The sequence below is a fragment of the Falco naumanni genome, chromosome 11 (assembly GCF_017639655.2).
Source record: "Falco naumanni isolate bFalNau1 chromosome 11, bFalNau1.pat, whole genome shotgun sequence".
Taxonomy (NCBI): Eukaryota; Metazoa; Chordata; class Aves; order Falconiformes; family Falconidae; genus Falco; species Falco naumanni.
The window spans coordinates 33041675-33058691 of NC_054064.1; the positions used below are offsets into that span (position 1 = coordinate 33041675).

The 17017-nt window shown below is 41.8% G+C and overlaps 1 protein-coding gene across 3 annotated transcripts in view; it reads right to left on the reverse strand.

Moving 5' to 3' along the window:
• Positions 1-17017, reverse strand: part of JAK1 (Janus kinase 1) — a 62568-nt gene that overhangs the window by 25744 nt on the left and 19807 nt on the right. For 2 of the 3 annotated variants that reach the window (XM_040610631.1, XM_040610629.1), the window contains exons 2-4: positions 4865-4944; positions 3808-4006; positions 1467-1590 (exon numbers count right to left, since the gene is read on the reverse strand). In XM_040610631.1, the coding sequence (XP_040466565.1) occupies positions 1467-1590; positions 3808-4006; positions 4865-4870 (329 nt within the window). In that variant the 5' untranslated portion in view covers positions 4871-4944. The remainder of the gene's footprint in view (positions 1-1466; positions 1591-3807; positions 4007-4864; positions 4945-17017) is intronic. The other variant, XM_040610630.1, reaches the window with a different exon arrangement.

Sequence of the window (17017 nt, forward strand, 5' to 3'; positions counted from 1 at the left end):
CTTCTTGTGGAGTCATTACTCTACAGTGTTTTATTTGCCAAATCACAGCTGTTTAAATCTGAGATTAGACAAGGTTAAGTCATTAACACAACTAAAAGACTGTGTTAAAGAAAAGACTATAATATAATAGCTGTCAGTATTATAATTACTTGAAAAGCAAAGATCTGTTTGTTGACTGCCAGTATTTTTGTCTGGCACGAACGTACTCAGAATCGCAACCTTACAATTCAAAGATCACCTTTTCAAAGCTGTCTCTTTCTAGCTGTATAAGCAAAGAGGCTGTTATTCTCTAACAAGCCTAGAAAACAGTTTGGATGCACAACCTGAAGTTTATACATGCCGATCCCCCCCTTAGCACGTACAAGGGACAGTCATGTTGTCTAACTAGAGATTATCAGAAAAAAGATGTTAAAATGCACACAGCTATATTACCACTTGAGTTTTTTCGCTATAGCACAAACTGACCATGTATGTATTACGTTTTAAGGCAAAGAGGGAATATTACGTAGAAGCTTATTTTCTTACAGTTGTACCTTGAAGAATCGACAGAAATGATCTGTGGACTTGGTTTAGCAAGATGGGTAAAGTTTCTAGATAATTATTCCTGGAAGCAAAGTTTATTCCACATACTTTTCTCCTATATCATACACTTAACGCTCGAATTAATGCAAGAAGAAAAGTCATAACAAAAATGAAAAGGCGGCGGCAGTATAATGTGCAGAAATAGATTTCTGTCAAATCCTAAAAGGAGGGCATGCTTCCTTTAGCTACAGTATGTGAGAGCGCTCAACAGTTGTCAGCATTACTGCTTTCATTTCCCAGTGGATGAGGGCTGCTGTACCCATTCAGCCCCAGCAACCTCAGCATGCTATGTGCTGCATTTTAAGGACGCCACCTGAAGTTCAACCTGATGGTACATCTCAGGTAAACATCTTGGGAACAATGGTTTCTACTTTCTGATGCTTTCTACAGTCTAGTGCATGCGACTCACAGTGAGGTCATGCTGATTCCCCTACAGTCCTAGAGAATTTCAAAAGTAATAGCATGTTGCTTTCTCCTTTCAAGTTCATTGTAAAATTCCCATTAACTTCAGTAGGAGTACAGTTTACTCTGAACACTTCAAAGTGTTCAAAGGCAATTGAAACATTCAAAATAGTGACATAATAAAACAATGTTTTCCAGCCATTTTCTTCAATTTACCTTTTCGTTACTTCAGTCACCTACAGCTTTGTGAATAAGGGTTCTTGTGGGTTTTCAACTTCTGGGGCTTTTTTCAATAGCAAAGATGAAAAAAAAAATCAGGAGACAAGACATTTTAAGCTTTTACTGTTCATCTCTTACCTATGCTGTGAAAAGCAAGCTGCTTCTTTTGGTTTTGCTTTCCTGCTTCTTCAGTGAGTTCAGTAGTAAAAGTCAGAGCATCCACATACAGTTAAAGAATCATATTTCAGATGTTTTGCACTTACCTCATTCGATAATGGAGCTGGTGTGATGTTTTTTCATCTATCTTGAAGACCTGGTTTGGTGCATACCAGAGTCTTTTGTTTTCATCATACAGGGCAAAGAGATTATGGCACAGAGGAGATATAGCTGTCAGAGAAAAGTAAACAAATGTATGAATCGCATGGCTACAATACATATGTGTGTCCCAATAATACAAATGCGTAAATATCTGATCTTGCAAAATAGACCATGAACAGAAACTGATACTAGGATTAGTTTAAAACAAACATTAGGAAGTTATTGTTAAAGTGGAACTGCAAACTGCACATTGGTTCACTCAAACAGATTTATCATGTATTAAATAGTGTATCATTTAAGCTACTTCTAACATTAAACTTACTCTGAAATCCTGATTTTGCCAAAGGTCTGAACTTAAGAGGAAACGACTTAAAAATCTCCACTTTTTCCAGATGACAGAAATGGGTGTTTTAACAAAACGACTCAAGTGATACCACAACTTTGTTGTCAGTTTTATTTTATTAATAAATTTTATTCCCCTAGTTGAAAAAGAAGGTTTTAACGAAACAATGAAAATCCCCTTCTCACTAGCAAACAAGCAGAATCTTTCCATTCTTTGCTAGTTCAACAGAGGGGTTTCCAATGAAGAACAGACTTTGAATTGTATGTCTAGGCCGACCTGCTTTAACCTTTGTATTTACATCATCCCAAAGAAAAACAGACCATGGTATGTTTACAAGTCTACCCTTGTTGTAATCCTTGCTTTGGTTTCCTGCTTCACAGGAGGCAGTACCTTTTTGCAAAAGCAGCCAAGTAGTTCTGCTGCAGAAAGCACTGTAGCATGTGCTTAAGTGTCTTTCTGAAATTAGGCCAAGTGCAGAGCACTTTGTTGGAGTCCTGTGGAATTCAGTGAAACTCTATATTGTGAATTGGGTAGAGACAGCAGAAGGGAAGAAGAGAAGTCAAGGGAATAAAAACTGAACAGCTTAATTGCAAAGTTCACAGAAGGTGGTGTTGGGCAGCCGTTGCCTTCTGCCAGTCAACAAGCAGTACAGAAATGCCATCGATTGTTTAACATTCAAGTTGTGATTTACAGCAGAGACCAGCATCACAGGCCTGCTGAAACAGGTAAGACTTTTGTACTTCACTGCCATGTGCTGTGGACTTAGTGAAAAGCAAGAGAAGGCAGAAAAAAGTTCCTTTAAGGAAAGCTCACTTCAAGTAATTTCTTCAAAGGTTCTAAACTTCCAACAGAAATTACTGGGAGCAGCTGCACAGTGTGCGAGTTCACACCCATACAAACAGTAGAAGTTCACAGCTCTTCCATGCTGACAGAAATATGTGGGGTGTCAGTACTCCTCATTTTCATTAAAATTATTCAAAAACAACAAGAGTACTTATTTGATGAGGTTTGTCCTGCAGATTCCCATCATTCCTGCCTTTCCAATGGAAAGGAAGCAATTAGGTAAAATGAACTAAAAGGTACTCTATGTCACAGGCATCAAGACGACACGGGAAAAGAAAATATTTTAAAGCTGCAGGAAAACTTAAGCCCAGTTTGTCCATTTAGACAGCCAGATTCACCACTCCCACATCAGCTGAGTAATAGTGTTCTGTGAAGCTTGGGAAACACAAACTTGGGATCAGGGCAGGAAAGAACTGTAGCATCATAAATAGAAAAGCACACTGGTTCATGAGGCTCAAACATAGATTAAATCCACTAATTCCAGTAGAATTACATATATGTTCAAACATTTTGCTGAGCCAAGGACCACAGTAACAAAGCAAGGACTTTTCATTATACGCTTACGTGTTACCACAATGGTGTGCAGTTCAGGTGATCTTAACTGTTGAATAACTCTGCAAAGGGGTGTCAAATAACAGAAACCTAAAAGCGGAAAGTAGCAAATAGGTTTTGGGTTTGGTTTTGTTTTTTTCATGAGCCCTCTCCAAAAATTTTTATAACATAGGACAGATCCTGACAGGTTTACCAACTCCTGTGCAAAGTAAAAGCCGCTTTGTGTTAACTTATTTGTATATGGCATCTCCTTTTAAAAGAAACATAAATACCTCACCCAAATTAAAGAATTAGTACCTGTATCTGCCAGAAACCAGGGTGGGAGATCGTCACTTTAGGTGAACCTCAAGACAGTCTCTGCCACCATTTCTTCCATTCCAAGCAGTTTAAGAACTGCACAAACAGACCCTTGGCAAAAGTTTCCATCCTAGACTATGTAACACGCACATTTCTTCTACAAACATTGACTTACATGCAGAGAAAGATGCATCACTTTCGATACTGTCAGGCCTTGCCACTGAGAACTTACATAAAATCCAAATACTCACAACACCTCTTGGCAGCTATAATGCACAGCTCCTCCGAGGTAAACTCGCCACTGGTGTAACAAATGGGATTTTTATCTTGCACGTATAGAAGTATTTCTAAACCCTGATGCTGAGCTTCCAGGTTTACTTCACTCTTCTTTGTGCTCCTCATTTTTGCACAGAAAGCCATGGCCTTGCAATCTTCCTTTACATTTAGATACTGAAAGTGGAGTTAAGGAAAACGTGAAGCAGAGTTTGAGTATTTATCAGAACACAAATCCATTGCTGATGAGGCTGCTGTACACTATGATGGGCTAGGCACAGCGCATCTCAGAGTCTTCACACTGGGAACCTGATTACTGAAAATCAGGTCCCCCTTTCACAAACGAGGGGAGAAGTGAAAAAAGAAATGTCAATATTTATTCTGTTTCTGGTAACTCTGTTCCAAATAATTCCCTTCTGTTCTGGTGGTTCCATAACTATTCTAGGAGGTTTCTCTTCTGACTGTAAAGCAGGAATAACTTTCACATCCTTAAGCACCTAACTGGCTGAAAAACAATACTTGAGGCTTGGTAATATAAACAGTACAATTTATATTTCCTTAAAATGAAAAAAAGGTAGCTTCTATTTTTACTGTCTCCTTAACAGCTAAATATTTTTGATAGTTTTCTCCCCTCTCACTCTTTGTTTTTTAAACATCTGATACTTGATGTGTCATGATGAAAAGAGCTTTACTGGAGAGTTAGGTTTTTATTATTACTTCTCTCTCTCTCCAGAAGGAAAAAGTAGCATTAAGTAGGTTTAATCCAATAGCTTTTAGACTGCCAAGAATGCATACAAGACAGCTCTGACTCGAAAGAAAATGCATGTTGCATTTTATACCCAGTGCTTAATAGAAAGAGCAGAAAGGAAATAGAAGAACACACACTCCAGGTATTACAGGGTCTGTGTTCCACATTTTACTAAGCCTTTGCTCAATTAATAACAAAAACCCAAACCACCAATTCTATAGTTTATGAAATCAATCCTCCCACCGAAAAACAAACAAAACCAAACCAAACCTCAAAAGCCAACACACCTGCATTTATGTGACTGTCTGATCCTCCACACAACTGAAATGGATTATCTTCACACTTTCCAAAAGCAACTTGACTCTGGCTGGAAAAAAAAAAAATATTGTCAAGAATGGCTTTGTACAGTTTGAGGCACAAAATATATGGCCTGGCTGATAAAATGCCACTTGAAATCCAAGGGAATCTTTCATTTAATGTAACTGAGATACAGACCTAGTCTCAGCCAAAGACAGTCATAGCAAGTGTCTAGGAATCTATGTAAGTCTACTGATTTCTTTTGACTCTTTGGATGCCCTGACGGAGATGCAAACAAAAAACAGGGGAAAGCCTTGGTTATTCACTGGGGGTTTTTTTCCTATTTTCAGAGCATTAACCATCAGTTTGGTGTTGCAGTCATTGCAACCTTTAGCTGTGACACCAAAGAAGCTTTCTTTTCTTTGCTCTACTTCCTTTGCGGCTTTTGAAGTCGCTTCATTCTTCACATTTTTAACTTCATATTGCTAATTCCAATTCTTCCCTAGTCTCTACTGTGTCTTCCCCTTCAAATTATTGTGGTTTTTTTCTTTATTTTAGTCTCCTTTGCACTATGAAAGGTGCAGAGCCTTGGGTGGGATGCAGAGAATAAGGAAGCTACTCAAGGGAGCATCACTGCAAGGGTTGTATTTCTGTCAGAGGAACCTTGTTCACAAGGAGCACAGCCCATGTCTTCAGTGTCTTCAAGCAGCACAGGCACCTTCCAGGAGCCTACATGGGGGGGTGGGGGGGGCGTGTTAAGCCTTATCTAAGGCTTAAAAACACCACAAACCACCTCAGCATTCTGGGGCTGGTTTGCAAAACTAGTCCCACCCAAAGTTAGAGGTTATCCTCATCACCTGAAGCAAACCAGCAAAATAACAATACCATCTTTTTTTCTTTTACTGGCAGGCATGACAGTGCCTCTATTTAAAGCACTATCTAATACCAGGCATGGCTGTTAAAATCAACAAGACGCTACAGGAATACTTAAGAAGCAGGTGGGGAAAGAGTGGGGATTGTTAAGAAATCTGTCCTGATTGGTAAGAAGTCCTGATGGTAGAGCATGGAGCATCAGTGAAAGCGCTGGCATGCTTGAAAGGCATGGGTGATGTTTCCTTCCAAGGACAGACAGGCTGCTCCTCTCCTAAGGAATGGGAATAAGCCAGATGGGGAAGGCGTCTGGACTACTTGAAGAGAGGAAGGATGTGGGACTCTCTTCTGCATCTGCAGAGAGACTCCTGTGCTCTGACCCTGGTCCCGCATCACTGTCCATCAGCCACGGCTCCATGCTCTCAAGGGAGAACTATTCCACTTGCTTCTCCTGGCATAGTCACTAACGAAGAGCAATGGCAAACTAAATGTGACAAAATGTGCCTGATCTAAACCTGACAGTACTGCTGGTTTGGTAAACATCACCCACTACTCATCTGAAAGACTCCTCCATTTGTATTCTCCATCCCCACCTTTTTATCTTCTCTGCTATCTCTGCCAAAACGTACTTGAACTAAATGTGTATTGTTTTCACTGCAACAGCATTAGGCCTTAATCTGATATAACAGAGTTTGATGAATATTGATTTACAAGCCTTACACTTAGACAGGAGAAAAGTCTGACACTGCTGCACAAGCTTCCCTTGTGCTTGGGAAGTGCCCAGCAAATGTGGTAACATAGAAAAACCCCCACATTTAACAGCACAGCACACATTTACAATTAAATTGAATGTTCCTTCCATCCGTGCCACTTTAATGCTAAATCTGAGTTTCCAGACACATTCCTCCAGCAGTAATATGGGGAAGAAGTAATTGAGAGCATGATTACTGCAACATGCAGACAAGCCAGTAATTATTTCTGCACAGGACCATAAAAATTAAACACAAAAGGCTACAGATATTAGCTTTAATCTAATTGAAAACACTCTCTTTTAAACATTTTACATGGCAGGGGGGTTGGAACCAGATGATCTTTAATGTCCCTTCCAATTCAAACCGTTCTATGAAACTCAATATATTTTAATGTCTGTGTGGGCATAACAGTAAAAAGATCGTCCAGATGTTTTAAAATGTGAAGGGAAATATAAAACCATTGCCTTCTTGCAGATTCATAAATCAAAATTGTTGCTTTTCAACATAAGTTCTCTGGGTTTGCTTAGTAGTTTGTCCTTTTGTTTCTAATGCAGCAGCAATTCCCAGAATACAAAAAGCCTTAAGCACTTCATTTACAATACACTTCAGGGGATGAACCAAACAAACCAACATCCAATCTCTAACTTAATATTTACAAACAGGTTTTCCAGATATTCCCATGCTCAATGTCAGAAATTCACCTTTTTAAAAATGCATCTTAATCTTCCAAAAAGCATCCTTTGAACAAGACACATTCCTGCTCTCTCTTAACAGTAGCATCTCTTACCAGTCCTACACATTAATATTACATACATACAGGTGATGGCACCCAGTGCCAGCCGGGCCAGCACTACGGCAGCCCTTTGCTCCTCCAGACCCAGCTGCCTGCCAGCACATACAGGCAGCCATGGGACTGTCCCCTCTGCAAGGCTCACCCCAGTCCCATGTGCATGACTCAGAGCTCCCCAAGGCCATTACATTCAGTCTCTTGCAATCTTAGGCGTCATGTTACACAGCCCTCATGCTTCATCTCAGAAATCTGAAGGGGATATTTATCCTTTGCCACTTACAAGGTTTCAGAGCCTCAGCAGACCATTGTTTTGTGTATCTTCTGCAGATTATCTCCCTTGCTTATATTTCCCTGATGAACTTATAGACACCAGCTGGATCCCTTCTCAGGTTGCACTTTGCTTGGCTTGTGCCATGTTCCACTGGTCTCTTCCTGCACAACAAGCTCCACTTTCCCCTGCTCATTCTTGCAGCACTTCCCAACACTTCACCCATCCTCCTTGAGCAGCACTGCTCCAGGGGACTTAGCATCGGATGACAGGGATACTGCTGGGAGTAGTCTGACTGACAAGACAGAATATGCACTTTTCAGAGTGTGTTTTTCTTCTCATGGGGGAAACAAGTCTTTTGCAACGCATGCTGCAAAACATTTCTGGGAAGGTTGGATGGCTTTACTCAAGATACCACTTGGTATCTTCACCTCAAAAGCTGGTGCATTATAGCTTTTCAAGCACTCCCCAAAGCAAAGGGTTTCTCTGGCCATTTAAAATCCTGACCAACATATACACACATACCTGCCACCTTCTGTATTTCATTCATAGAGTAACTTCGCTGGCTGTCAGGGTGAACAAATACCCAGCGCGGTGCACTGCCAGCAGAGGGGGACAATGACTCATTCTTCATGCAAGGTTAACAACCACAAAATCAGTGATTTTGGGTGCACACAGGCACAAAAACAAAACCATGCACCCACAATTGCCAAAACTCATATCTAATTTCTTTGGACAAGGTCAATGAACAGATCTGGAGCCCACAGAAAGTATTTTTTTCTCATACACTGATGAAGCTCCCGCAAAATTTTGGTATCAGAAAGATGAAAAGTTAAAAAATAGGGAGAGGAAAATCTAAAGACAGGTTGTTCAAAATTAGTTTGTTTCTGTTGGCTATTAAACTATTCATACTTAATTAAATACCTGGAAGAGAATAATAGTTGGTAAAAATTCAGGTTCCTGCCTATGACTTGCCACAGACAAGATTACCTTAGTAAAAGCAGAACGGTTCAAGCCCAATAGTCCCAGCATTTCTAAGGAAAAAAAAACCTACAAATGTACAACACTATTAAATGACCCCTTTAAACTTTTGCATGCCTCAAAAATCAAACAAAGAAAAGGAAAAGGCATAAATTAAATACTTTAGAAACAACTGCAAATCTTCCTTGAACCAGAAAGAAGTTAAGCCACTATTGTGGAAGGAGAAGCCTGGGAAAGCCAGCCTGGCTCTGAAGCCTCCTGTGAAGCTGGAACATCTGCACCCGGTCTGCCAAGAGTCCCCCTCTAAAAAAAAACCCCGAAACACAAAAAGAGCTTCACTTGAATAAGGAAACAGAGGATAAAACTGTCAGCTGGGAGATACTTCAAGACATCTGATACCAACAGAAACTGGCTACAAGCGCTAATGGGCATTTTTAAGAAAACTTCTCACCCAAGTTGAAACAAGCCAATGGATGTCACACAGCTTAGGCTCCCCATATGAGTAGACAAACGGTTTGTTGAGTTTTTACCCCAACTCAGTTTTCTTGCTGTCACTGGGACACACTTAATTTTCTCCCAGCAGAACTGCTGCAATTCCCAGAAGAAAGGCACTGCGACGTGGAGGAGATGCAAGCAGAGCTGCTGTGCCTGCAAGGAGAAATGCCCTCAGCTCCCCTGAAAGGTGCTGCCCATGCCCGCTGGACCCCCGAGACCCAGCACCCTTTGTTTTCCACTCATAAAACATTTTAATGGACCACTGAAAACTACGAAACCCAAAGGTTTTGAGAAGGAACTCCCCAGCACACATCCATGCTTATCCTGAGGTAAACCTGTGCACTCAGACCTGCTTGGATTTAAAATGCAAGTTTTGCCTCCTGCTTGTTATGGGGAGTTCTGACAGGAAAACAAGACTCCAGCTGGTGCTGCTGACCTCCTGCGCCAACCCTGCTACACCACTGCCTGTGCTGTCCATGCTTCCACCATAAACAAAGATCATGAAAGCAAAATGCAAAGATGGAAGGTCTGTTCTGGGGGCAAAAGTCCCTAAAATGTGAAGAGAGGAAAATCCCAGATAAAATCTGACCAAACCAGAAGTCAGTTCGAAGCACCATTTGCAAGCTCTTCCTCTTTTTTCCCCCTTCAGCCAATTCAGTTTCTGGTTTCATGACTGTGACAGAGCCAGGGGATGTTTATGATTGCTTATGGCAAGAAAGTAACAGGCTTTCCTTAAGCCTGCAGGGCATGGCATTTTTGTAGTATTCATAGTTTATGTCAGCCCAGAAGTTCTCTATTAGTATTATTTTTTTCAACATACTAGTAAAGAAACTTGTCACAGCCCATTCAGCATGGTACATGCATCTAATCTAGCATAACCTATCAGAGACTCATTTAAAATAAAACCAAACACTCTCCTTCATAAATTTTAACAAGAGAAAATGACAGGAATGATACGACAGCAAGGAGTGAAGCAGCAGTTAAAATCCCAGTTTACCAAAGGAGCTATCGAACCTCTGACCAAGACCCTCCTACAGCAGCCCTGGGAAGGCACAACACACCACCACAGCAGGCAAAGATTGGACCAGTCTCGATTAACTAAAGCTCACTGGAGAGAAAAAGATAAAAACTTTTCATTATAGAGTAGAACATGACCATACACAGAGCTCCTTCAGGTCTAAAACTGTTGTCCAAGTAAATCTGAGGACAGCAAAAAGCTCAGCGCTTCCCTCTCTACTGCCTACAGTGCCCATGTCATCTTCTGACCTGTGGATCTGCTCGTAAAATCAGTGAGCTAACTGCTGCTAACTCAGCTCTTGACACTCCCATTCGTTAATAACTAATACTTTGGGATTAAATGTAATAACTACTATCAGTGCTCTTTTCTGGGGATGTTTCTTTCTGAGTCATACTGAAGAAAAAAGCTTTTGAAGTATTATTCCTGGAAATTCAAGAACACAAATGCTACAGGACAGAACGAGGCTGCTTTTTAAATTTTATTTGGGTGTTTTCTGTGGGTATGCAATACTTCATCACCTTTATGTATGTGATCACATGCTATTTTTTTCCACAGGACTCTGTCACTGAATGTACAATTTAGTATTAATCTATTTTATTCTTTTATTCAGACTGATCTCACCACATGCTGTTTACCTTTGCCCCAAAACCAGAATTACTAATTCCCCTTGGGTTTTTCTATAGTATTCATTCTGCGATATGACTGATCTATGTTGTAAAACTTTGTTTTAAAAATTGGGCTGAGAGTGCATGTAATGGAAATTTTCAGCAAGAACAGTTAGGTGCAGCGAAGTTCTTCAGAACTGAAAAACAGGGTGTATATATGATCAGGTATGTCAGCCAGCCTTCATCACTCGCACGCTTATATTAACAGATGTTATATATTTCCATTTTTAGCAATCTAACTGAAAAGCAGAGGAGGCAGACAGCAGGCTCCTGTTGCGTTCACTTACTGACTGCTTCAGACCAAACCCAACGCTTTACAAACCCACTCAATTCATTGTCACACTACAAGAACTAACCATGCTTGTTTCCTGTGCTTTTCCACTGCAATTTCAGCTACTTCTCTGAATTTTGTGACGTCACCTATGTGGGAAGAAGTTTTTCAGCTTGCTCTGAAAGCTACGTGTTAATCTACCACCTTTACTGTCCCACCTGTAATGGCTGTTGCAGATGCATCAGCATGCATACAAGCACAATCACACTGTTCTTTCTTACCTAATCTTTCCAGCCTGACTGATGTTCCTTTGGATATGGATTGGGCTTCTACAGCAACCAACAATTTTTATAGCTTGTTTCTAAACTTTGTCTAAACTAATTCTTTGTCATCCACAATTTCTGGTATAGTAACAACTTTAAATCATACAATTCTTGAGAAGCTTACTAGCTGTTACTATATCCTTGTATAGTCCATACTAACCACTTTTCAGCTAAAACCATATCAATTTCCTTGGAGGCAAACTTATTTACACATCAAGCTTCAAGCCGTGGAAACGTACCAAACAATTACATGATTGTTATGTAATTACCAGGTAGCCAATACTCCAAAGCCTATTACATGCAAAATAGATGGAACTTCTTTTTTTTTTTTTTTCCCCCTCCCACAAGCCAACCATCTGAAAAAGAGCTTTATTACTAAGACTGATGCTAATAGGACTGAAGGGAGATTCCACCCTTAAACAGATTTACACAGACAATCTGGTTTTATTCCTGCCTGGGACACAGCATTAATGATCCTTTTCTTTCCTGTATGTTCTCCTCCACACCACTCACCTATGGTCCCCACCCTGACCCTGCGCTAGCACACAGCTAGCAGTTTGCACCTTTCAGATGTGATGCAAGTTTGCTGGCAAAGACCCACGTCATCTTCCCAGCAACGAAGCACATCTTCAGGAAACGCGGCCTCTTCCTGGTGGCACTGCACTGATTTAAGGGGTTTCCTGAAGTTCAGTTCAGATGTGTGGAAAAATCTTCAGGAAAATCAGTCAGTGTGGTAAAGACGTCCAAATCCACGTTCTCTTGAAAGAGAAAGTCTTAAGGGTGTGCAGAGCTTGCTCTTTCTGGGCTTACCTGGCAAGTGATCCTCGTCAGGTCACTAGAACTGAATGTGGCAAGACTACGCACATGCTCTTTGTGCCCCAGTTCAAAGCTAAAACTTCAGTGAAAGCTAATAGAATGTGCCTCACAACTGGGGCAGGCAGAGAGCACTGCTGATACACAGTAACTCTTTCAACTCACCAGTCTTTGGTCCTATGCCCAAGCCCAAAGTCAGCACAGCTCTAAGGACTACAAGGAGGTGCTGAACCCCAGGGAACGGCTCTGCCTTTTCCAAGGGAGGAAAACACACTAGTCACTGCACAGATCCATCAGAAAGACAAAGGTGGAAATGAACACAGAACAGAAGAAAAACCACTACAAGACATACAGCATTCTCTGCTGACTGGAAGACTATAGTGGGCTAACATCATCACAAAAGTCACTGTGCCGTGCACATATGTGGCAAGAGCAGCTGTCTGGCCAGGATGGTGCTGGGGTTTAGAAGCACAAGGGGGATTCATTGCCCAACACTGTGACAGGATTTCTGCAAACTTCAACACTTACTTTCCTCCTTCACAAAACAACCTAGTAATTCAAGGTCCCTTTGCTCCTTGCATATTTAGGAACTACCAGCAGGTTTCCTAAGCAGGAAAAGCCACCAGGAGGAAGGTGAAGCACTTTCATCATCCACATCTTCCAGATGAAGGTCTAACTGCAGAACAACTCCCCTCTTTAACTGGACTGCAGCAAGAGAGGTCTCTTTGTCCCGCTCTCCCAAGCCTTAAATCTCAGAGATGTCACCATGCTGAAATGTTTTATGAAGGAACCTAACATTTGGGGACTCACTATGCATGTACAGGCTCTCCTCCACGTCCTCCTCACAAGCCCAGTCTTTTTATAAGCCACGGTCCATCCCATCTCTACCTTATCCACTTAACTGATTTTATTTGCTCAGCAGTCTGTACACGCAGAGAAGAGAAAACCCCAGGTCCTAGATGTGCCATTCTGGCACCACACTGTTCCACACTCAGCAAGCTTCAGCTGGGTAATTACTCAGACTGAGTGTACCTGGGAGGGGGCTGGTTGTACTCCCCTGTTGCAAAACAGGTACAGTGATCATCTCCACAATCCACTGGTGCTCCTCAACAATGGAATCCTACATTTGACTCGCTTTTAAGGAAAAAACAACCTTAGGTTTATTATGACAGCACCCGGATTTCCGATCATGTCTTAGATCTTTAGTAAGAAACAAACCAAAACAAACAAGTAGCTGATGTCTAGCCAAGACTGATGAGACAGCAGAAGAAACACTATCAGCGTGTCTCTTCTGCAAATGAATAGAAGAATAGGATAAATTCAATTACTTGCCCACTTACCCAGCAAATCAGCGCCAGCATTGATAACTAGACTGGGTCTCCCACATCCCACTCTGCAGCCTCTAACATGACAGATAGAATTAGAAACAACAGTTCCTCCAAATACCAACAGCCTGAGTAGGCGGACTTCACACGCTACAGCTTTCTAGTTTGAGAGTATGTAAAACGTGTGAAGGGGCTGGGACATCTTGGTGACCACAGAGCTGCTGCAAAGCTCCCCTCCTCCAAGACTCACCGGCTGTTCACAGACCACTCTAGTAAGGCTCCCCACCAGCACAGCAACCACACACGGTCATTTCCCGTGTTCAGCCCTGTACCCACTTCCTTGAGAGTAGCTACAGATGTTCTTAACCTTTTTCATTTTCAAATTGTATCACAAAATGGAGGCTCTTGTCCCAGTTCTCTCCACCCCCTGCTTCCTCCTCCCCAGAGCTGGGCAGCACCAACTGCACAGGCTGCACATTACGATGGTGGCAGCAAAGAGGGACTGCAAGCATGCCCCATGTCCCTCCCTCTGTCCCCTGTCAGCATCCACCACATGCATGGAGGTCACCTGGCCTCTGAAGTGGAACAGGTGAGAGAGGAGGCTCTGCTACTGCAAGATTTCTTTACCCCAGAGGAGGAACTTGCACAGCATCATCCTGCAATGGGGCTGAGCTGCCCAGAAGCAGTGCTGGCACCCTGAGGAGCAGGAATTACTGACGGCAAAGAGCAACTTCAAGCTGACCATCGCAGTCCTCAGAAGAACAAACTGAAACACTGGCAACTCCTTGCATTCTATCTGGTTTAAAAATAAGTGTCACTTACTTGTTGCCAAACGCACTCAAATCACTTATAAGGGCCTTAAAAGAGTTCTACCAATGTGGTCAACATCTACTCTGCATATGGCAAGATACCTGAATCCCCTAGACTGCTTTATTCACAAAGATTTCTGGTAGTTTCATGCTTCCTGTGGCGGCTTTGCACTTTGGTAAGTGTTTTTTGATGGTTTGCCTTTTTTTTTCTTTTTAATGTGGTGAGAAGATATTGTTAAAGTTCACTCCTAAGGGCTCACCATTTAAAACAAGACATAAACAAAAGCAAACAAAACTTTACCAGTTATCTTTGCTTCTCTGTTCAGAGCAAACCACCAACAAAGACATCCCCTAACTGACAAACATTCTTTCTATAAAATAGTTACAAACCCATACAATTTCATAGCAAACTCTGAACTTGCTACTGACAGCAAGAGCAATTTCATCTTCAAAGTCTCTTACCCCTCTCTGTGTTCTCTGCTCATCTTTTATTAAGTTAAAATCACACTACTGTAATGCTGGTAGCCCCAGCTGGAACACCGCATGCAATTCTGGTTGGAGAAGGTACAGCCAGATGGCACAAAACAGTCTCAGGTTTAAAGATAGTGTCTCAAATAAAGCCCTTTCTGCTAGGCACTATATATACATAGTTCCAATGCGACAAAGTAAAAAGCTGAGATTTGAAGTGCAGAAATCTCCTTAAACCAGCAGGAGCTCCAGTAGTAGCAGAGGAAGTGCTAACTGTAGCTGCATGGTCCTGTAAGTCATAAAAACTCTGTAAGGGCCATTGCACACAGTAAAACAGAACAAGAACAGGGCAACATGAAAAATTCCAATGGTATTTCAGATCTAAGCACAGATCACCTCTGGTCTTACAGACAGGGTAATCCAATTCGGCAAAAAACTCTGAGGTACAGCCTTACATACAGCTACCAAACAAAAGTCACCAAACAAGTGACCAAACTCTTCATCCTCCAAACTCCTCCAGTAGCAGAGGCAGCACACCTTTCTTTCAGTTAGCTCAACCTAACTGCACAGATCAGTGTGTGGCTATGCTGCAATCAAAACAACTACTGAAACCAAGAAAGAAAAACATGCATCATCAACAACGAAGAACTTTTAGGTGGCACCTCTGCCCTTCAGTGAGAATCCAATTCCTGCAAAACCTGCCACCTGGCAGAGCGAAACTCAGCAATAGGAAGAAACAGAGCTTAGCTTCAGTTTTTCTCTCACCCTCCTTCCTCCCGGTATCTGCATAAGGGAGGAATATGGCAACACCAACTAACCACTAGCACTCACACAGTGTTCCTTCACTGAGGACTCAAGGGGACTCCAGCTGGTCTGTCTACACAGTGTGTAGCCCTACTACCAGCAAAAAAAAAAAGCTCAACTCCTGACTGCACTTTCATGTCTAGAAAGCTAGAAGCGCTAGACCAAAAAGCAGCATCACCTCTTAAGCGGCGTTATGATTTCTGCTACATCATGCAAACCACCACTCAGATTTGAAAACGGCTTGTAGCTCTCCTCTGTATGACTGTAAGCAGAGCAACGCCAGCTTTCCCTGCCCATCCCACCCCACTGCACATTGTCACACATCATGCAGGCTACCAGAGCACCCTGGACAGTGATCTACCAATACCTCCATCTAGGGGGAAACTGCTCCTTCATATCAACAGATCATTTTTCATTGCTTGCGAGGTAATTTCTATTCAGATTTTTCTTGCCAAAGAGTTAGCAAATGTTGCCGTGGAAAGCCACAGCCATCTAAGACCAATTTACAGAAAGACATGAGCTCCACAGTAGCTATGCCAATGCCATCCAGAGCGTTGAAAATCCAATACACTGGCTAGGAAACTAATGGAGAGTTAGTCAAGGTAACATTTCAACCTTGTCTTACTATACCTATTAACTACTGTATTTTGAAGAATCTTTTGCTTTCTGATATACTGGGCTTCATTCTTCTCACTACAGCATATGGCAGTCACCATGTTTGGAAATAAAAGGTGTACTACTGTGCTCAGTAGTGCTAAAACAGTTGACAAATAGAGAGTAAATGTTCTAATGATGGCAGATGTGGCTAGGAGGAGCTATTATTTAAAAACTGAAGGCATTCAGGTTAATGCTCCAATAAACAGTAAGGCAAAAAAAAATATAAAAATCTGTATCTAGCCACATAGGTATACAAGAGACATGCTCAATGGAGAGTGAATAGTATGGTGTTTTCCGACCCAAAAAGCTCCCATATTGGACGACACTGGTTCGCTGTGTATAGAAAAAATGTTCTAAGCTTCGAACAGCAGGAAGAGAGTGACTAGCTTAGCATTTCATGTTCTAAAACCAGCCAACACAAGGAAAAGGCCTCTGACAGTCCCACCTCTGCCTCCATGCATGACGCCTGGGGACAAGACCAATATGCCTGCACAAGACAGCTGCATGCTCACAGAAGATCTACTCACCAAACTGTGAGGACCACAAAGTGGCTCAAACTTGCTTTCAGACCTCTCCTGAAAAGCAAAGGCTGGATGTAGAGGTCAGGATACATATGAGTAGGTGGGTTTCAGAATAGGAATGGTCTCTGCAGATAGTTCACCATCACTTTAGCTAACAAGTCCTAATGTCATTCTCCAGACATTTATTTTCTTATCCATGCACGTGGAAACAAACTAACAAGGCATATTTTGCTCAGTTACCAACTCTTCATTGGGTTTTCGCTTGGCTCAAGAGAAATCTCCCAGAACCAAACCCAAGGGGCTGCAGCAGGGA